This window comes from Tamandua tetradactyla, chromosome 16 (assembly GCF_023851605.1).
Source record: "Tamandua tetradactyla isolate mTamTet1 chromosome 16, mTamTet1.pri, whole genome shotgun sequence".
Classification (NCBI taxonomy): Eukaryota; Metazoa; Chordata; class Mammalia; order Pilosa; family Myrmecophagidae; genus Tamandua; species Tamandua tetradactyla.
In genome coordinates, this window is record NC_135342.1 from 32542578 (window position 1) to 32549231 (window position 6654).

At 41.1% G+C, this 6654-nt stretch overlaps 1 protein-coding gene across 6 annotated transcripts in view; it reads right to left on the reverse strand.

Moving 5' to 3' along the window:
• LSM14A (LSM14A mRNA processing body assembly factor) overlaps nucleotides 1–5658 on the reverse strand; it is a 48546-nt gene extending 42888 nt beyond the window's left edge. For 2 of the 6 annotated variants that reach the window (XM_077132221.1, XM_077132219.1), the window contains exon 1: nucleotides 5169–5657. In XM_077132221.1, the coding sequence (XP_076988336.1) occupies nucleotides 5169–5289 (121 nt within the window). In that variant the 5' untranslated portion in view covers nucleotides 5290–5657. Of the gene's footprint in view, nucleotides 1–5168 lie in introns of all 6 variants that reach the window. The other 4 variants (XM_077132218.1, XM_077132216.1, XM_077132222.1 and 1 more) reach the window with 3 other exon arrangements.
• Between the last annotated feature and the right edge of the window lie 996 nt (nucleotides 5659–6654).

Consider the following 6654-nt stretch of genomic DNA (forward strand, 5'->3'; position numbering starts at 1 on the left):
TTGACATCCCTATAATGGGAAACATTCAATAACTACAATTATCTTTAAATATTTACTGAGGGCTTGCTATGTGCCAGGTACTAATCTAGGCATTGAAGACAGAACAATGAATGAATGAGATAAAACCCTGCCTTTGAAGAGCTTCCATTCTGTGGGGGAATCTCTTGGAATTCAGGATCTAGTATGTGCCTGGCCATCACATACAGACGCAGGCGCAAAAAAACAGGTGTGGATATAACTGGAACTATTCCACAAACTATTCATGAGTGTCACCACTATAATTACCTCAAATATCCTGAATTGATTCTTCCCTCAGATGTTAAATAAAAATCATAATTAAGCTCGAGTCCAAGTAAAAATTTATCTCTCCCCAAAAGTCAATTTTGTCACAGGAGTTTTTTTTGTGTCTCCACTCAGTAAAATTATCCAAAATCTCTTAAAGTTGGTGGGTGGGGGATAGGAGGGGAAGGAAAGGCAACATGTCTTAAATATTTTAATTTTAAAGGGAAATACAATTGTGAACACGGAAAGCATTATTTGGAGATATCCTCAAGAGACTCCTGTAAGATTAATAAGCAAAAATGTGAAATCACTGCTGTTTACTCATTCATTAAATGTTAGTTCACCCAAGGAGCTCAACTGGGGGTTGGGGGTGGAGGGGGGAGGGAGGGCAGGGAAGATGAGGATAGACAGTAAACATCTACAAACTAGCAAAACCAGCAAAGAAGATTAACTGTAGCACATGATCAGTGCAAGGTTGAAATTAAACAAAGACTCCACCCAGATTATTTATAAACATACTTAACAGGTTGACATTAAAGCCCTTCTAGGTTGTCTTTAAGACATCTTGGTATTTACACTTAAAAGGGTCTCAATATCAAAGTGCATCAAACTCACTTCAATTTCACTTTTAAAGAACTACAGCTAATCTATAAAATCCCTCACAGAAAATGAAGGACATCATCCATTTAGCAATACCTCTGGGACTGGGCTGTTGCATATAAAGTAACTATATTCAAACTGCAACACTTTCAAGAGAAAAAACTGTTCCAGAACAACAAGCAGGAGCAAGAACTTCCCACCAGGGCAAACCAGGCCTGGTCACCTTAATTATACACCATATCAAACATAAATAGCCAAAATTTCAAGAGTAGTTTAAAGCTTCAGATGGAATTAAATTATAAGTAATATCCAAGAAAAGAACCTAAATTAAAATCTGGAATATACAAACCAAGTGAATCCCTCACTAAATTTAAAGAGCTCACACCATATACAAAGTCAATTTGAGGTGCATTATAGACTTAAATGTGAAAAGGCAAAAAAGCAAAACAAAAATCTTTGAAAAATCTCCATGACCCTGGGATAGAGAAACATTCCTTAAAAAAAAAAAAAGACACTATAAAGCAAATAAAGCAAAAGACTGATAAATGTGACTATATATTAAGAACTTGATTGAAAGAAACCATTAAATGGGAAGACATTTGCAATATATACATCCAACGAAAGATTCATACTCAAGAGAAATCTACAAAAAACTCACATTTCAAAAAAAAAAAATGGGTAAAGAATTGCAAAGGCACTTCCTGAAAGCTGAAATCCAAATCAACCTCATTAGTAATCAGGAAACGGAAATTAAAAGCACAGTGATTATGATCACTGCATACCCACCAGACTGGTTGGAATTAAAATATCTGATATCAAGTACTTTTGGTGAGGATGTAGATGATGAAGACTCCCTTTGATCCTGAAATTCAATATTCTCAAGAAAACTACATAAACATGCATCAGCACACAACGAAAAACATCCATAAAGGCCCTGTTCAAAAGTCAAAAAATGTAAACTATCTAAATGTCAACTGTAGAATATCCAAGACAACTGCAGAATGGGTATACTTGTGTTATACTCGTATGCCGAAATACTATAAACAAAAGCCCCAGATAAAATACATACAGGATTCTATTTACATAAAGTTAAAAAAAAAAAAAGGGCAAAACTAAATTACAGGGATGTAAACTTAACTGGTAAAACTAAAAATGACAGAACAGAGTTTCTCTCTAGCTTAAGAGGGTGGAATTGTGATGGGAAGACATAGGTGGGAGGCTTCTAGAATGCTGGCAAAGTCTATCCTGCCCTAGGTGGTGGTTACAAGTGTCTTTGTTAAAAATATCTCATTCACTAAGCTGTGGTATATTTATAATAAGAAAGGGGGGGGGGGACTCTTTACAGAGAAATGGGGAATAAAAGGTATTCTGAAGAAATTCTACGAATGTTGCTGGAAGAAATTAACTCCTAATCAAGAGTATAAAAAGAATAACAAGGATCTCTAAAACCGAATACATACTGTGTTCTAAATTCAATGAAAAATTTTAGTTCTTTATCTCTTAAGACTCCCATTCTTTTTTCATCCAAATTTTGAAAAATTTGGAATTTTTCAGATATCAAATTACTCAAGTCATGTAAATCACCTATAAAATCAAGACCAAACACCCACTTCTACTTTTGAAATAAGTAAAATGCCCTGTATTGACAGGACAGTTATTAAGTATTTTTGGATTAGATAATGCACTCAAATACATCAAGATTTTTGCAAACACGATTAAATAATGTTAAATAATACATATTGCTTACGAAAAAGTGCATACTGATACATAAAGAGCAAAGGCAAAAGTACAGGCATAAATTCAATTATTAAAAAAGGTTTTCACTGCCATATTCATATGGCGTATTTATCAAGTCTTGACACAAGGAACAAATTATGTTTGGCATATTAATTTAAATACTAGATGCTAATAAAATGCTTGTGACTCCAGAGCTGCTGAAAACAAGTTTTAAAAAAGTGAGTCATTAACAAAACATACATTCTTATATTCTTGTGTAGAAAGGTATGTTCATAATTTTTTAAAAAGACAAATTAATAGGGGTGGGCTATGGTGGCACAGTGGCAGAGTTCTCGCCTGCCATGCCAGAGACCCGGGTTCAATTCCTGATGCCTGCCCATGCAAAAAAAAAAAAAAAAAACAAAAAAAGACAAATTAATAATTGAGAAATCTAAAAACGTGCAGAGTTTAGGAGTGTAAGGATAGTTCAGTGGTATAATTCTCACCTGCCATGCAGAAGACCCAGGTTCAATTCCTGGTCCATGCAGTACTTCCCCCAAAACAAAAACAAAGAAGCAAAACAAACAAATAAAAATTCAACAAATGGTACTGCAATAATGGGATTATCACATAGAAAAGTAATGAAATGTGACTCCACCATACGGCGTACAAAAAAAAAAAAGAATGGACACTTTTTGAAAGGGTAAAGGTAGCACTGACATCACTAAACTGACAAGGTATCTGCAAATTTAGATGAGGTAAAGCAATGCATTTCAAAAATTAAATCACTTTAACGAGAAATACTGCCTTCAACCTCTATGGAACTTTCATCAAGAACTTTAGAATGCCTTTTTCATAATTTCGTAAAGCCACAAAAATAAAAACTACAATGCTATGCAAATATTAGCCATCTGCTAAAAAAAAAGAGAAACTTAAGAAAAATAACTTAAAAATAAATCCAAGCAAAAATTTATTGAATTATTTTAGAAGCATCACTTGGCAAGTCTCTACTCTTTAATCATCACTAAAACCCATCATGCATCCTCAAACATAGTGGAGTCCTGGAGAAGATATGAGACAATGTTTAAACAAGGCAATCACAGAAGTTTCAGGGGTACTCTGGTTTCTCAGACTACTCTTTTTTGAGTAGATTTGGTAATTAAAGTGTACAGTTCAAAAGTCTTGAGTAAATTTACAGAGTTGTGTAACCATCACAATACAACTGTAGAACATCTCATATTAGTGTTGCCTATCTGGCTGAAATTTATATTGTTGAAAGGAAAGGGCTCCAAAAACAGTGACCATGAAGGAAACACCAAGGTCACCAAGAATGACCATACCACACAATATAACCAGCTGAATCAAGCCCTTCTATGTAATGGTGTACGGTTTCATAAATAAAGATTCCCTACCCAGGTTTAAGACTGGTCCCAACACCAGTGCTATTAAAAGGATATAAAAACTTCTTTGTGTGAAATGCCATCAATCAAAGATTAAACTTTGTTTATGGATTTAGAAATTATTCTTCCTACCTGTGGACTTTAATTACTCTGACCCTATCGTGCTGTTTAGTTCACAACTTTACCAGATGTGCTGGGAAAATTACCTAGTATCTTGCTTCCCGTCCTAGGTAGCCCAAATGTATGACATTTCCTTTAAGATCAGGAGCTAAAGGGATTTATTTTCTTCCTGGTTTCCTGGCAGAGCAAAGACCCACGAGTAAACGGAAACAACACCTAGATAGACTATGGCGATGCTAAATACTACGGGTCTTCATTCTTCTCGCATCCAGAACTCCCTTTCCTAACGAGCCTCCACAGGGTTCAGTCACCGCCCACTGACCACTCGGATCTGCCTTTTGAACAAGGGTCATGGATAAAGCTTGACCACTAGCGCCTCGCTTTGCCTCCCTCCCCTCCCTGGGCTTCCAGAAGCTGGGAGGGTCGTTGGGCAGCAGCATTTTTAATGTGCACCCGAAAGAGATGGTTGCACAACAAGCTTTGAAGAGGATTCCGGTTTAACAGGAAAATATATTTGAGACAAGTAGGATGTGAACTGCCCGATGGTACGAATGGCATTTTCAAATCGTCTGCGTCGCAGAGCAAACCGAAAGTTTTGACATACTACTACAGTTCATCTGAAGAACATCTCAACGAACTGAAACTAAGAATATGAAAAAATGGATCCTATACAGTCAATAAATAAGCACTAAACCTAAGATAAGAAGAAAAATTCTTTGAACGCCCAGGCTTTGTTTTGTGGTAAGACAACAGAACTACCGAATTTCGGAGTTGGAAGACGCGTATCACCGTGTTCTCCGGTTGGTTCTCCGACTTCATACCCCCCCAACATCGGCCCTGGAGTTGCCCGGATTGAAGGCGCGGACCTGTCGAGTGGTCGCCGAGGGGCCCCGAGGAGGCCGCAACCCAGTCGGCGATGCCCTAACCCCGAGAGAGGGAAGGGAACGGCTTCCGGGAGGGCGACCGAAGGAGCGAAGGGGCCGAGGGAGGGGCGCGGCCCAGAGCGGGCGCCTGGTTCGGTCTCCCACCCCGAGGCCTACCCCGGCGCACCTTTGGCTAGAGCTACGGTGGAGTTCTCGGTGTCGATGGTGTAGAGAATGCCTTCGTAGCGGATCTCCGCCTTGGAGATGAGGCTGATCTTGCTGCCGATGTAAGGGGTGCCCCCACTCATGGCGCCGCCGCCGCCGCCGCTCCGGCCCGCTCGCAGAGAGGCAGATCCCACGCCGCCGTCCCCACTCCACACGCACGCACGCCCGTTCACTCCGTAGGCGCCTACAGCAGCCGCTTCAGAACCAACATGGCGGCAGCGCCGGCTCCGCTACCCTCCCCCAGCCTCCCGCCCTCAAGCCGCGGCGCGGCGGCGGCGGCAGCGGCAGCGGCGGCAGCGACGCAGGGCATGCTGGGCCGAAGAGGCCGCCCTCTCGCGATATTCGACGGTGGGGGTTGGCGGGGATGAAGGGGGTTCCGAGTTTCTACGCGTCTTTGGTAGTCTTGGCTGTGAGCCCTTGTTCTGGTCTGGCTGGGCTCCGGGCTGTAGTGCTCCCCGCGTCGGAAAAGAGGGCTTGGGGGCTAGGGTGAAGTTCCTCCTGGCGGAGAGACACTGTGGCTGGTGTAGAGGTCGTTATCTGTCGCCTTATTAGCCCTATCTTACTGCTCCTGGAGTCTGTACCAGGGACTCGATCCTTAAGCCTGCCCTTACCAACACTTTCAGATGGTCATCAATCTCATGGATTTCATTCCCATTGTATACTGACCAAACCCAAATGTGTGTCGGCAGCTGTGAACTCCTCACCTCTCCAGTTGGATGTATAATTGGTATCTCCAACTGTGCATGCCCAAAGCCATATTCCTCCTTAAACCTGCCCTTTCCCCACTGTTCCCCATCCAAGTAACTAGTGCCATTTACTCAAATGCCCTGACCAAAAGCCTCGGAGTTACCCTTGACTCTTCTCTCACAGCAACGTCTGTTTCTGACTGCAAATCTTGTCCATTGTACCAACAAAATCTGACCACTTCTCATCATCTACGCCCCTACGGCTCTACTATCTACAATCATCATCCACTCTGATGAGGATTTTGTAGTAGCCTCCTGAAAGTTCCCTTTACTTTACTTGCAACACAGCAGCCGGAAAGATCTTGTTAAAATTTAGGTCAAGTCATGTCCTCTTCTACTCACCATTCCTCTTCTCCAGATCTCCAGGTCAAGCCTTACTTGGGCTTATAATGGCATACATGATTTAGCCCATTACCTCCTTTCCCCACTTTGCTCCAGTCACACTGGCCTTTTTCACCCAGAATTTTCCTGCCTTTTTCAGGCCTCTGCTTAAATGTCACCTCCTATAGAGATGGCTTCCCTGACCACGGTTTAAAAATAAAACCAGTGTACATCACTTTACATCCCCTTATCCTGCTTGCTTCACGTTCATAGCGTTTATCACTCCCTGATATGCCTTGTTAAATATTTGTGATGGCTGGCCCCTTCATTAGAATGTAAACTTTTTGAGGCACGTCTTTGTTTTGGTCTCTGATGTATCCT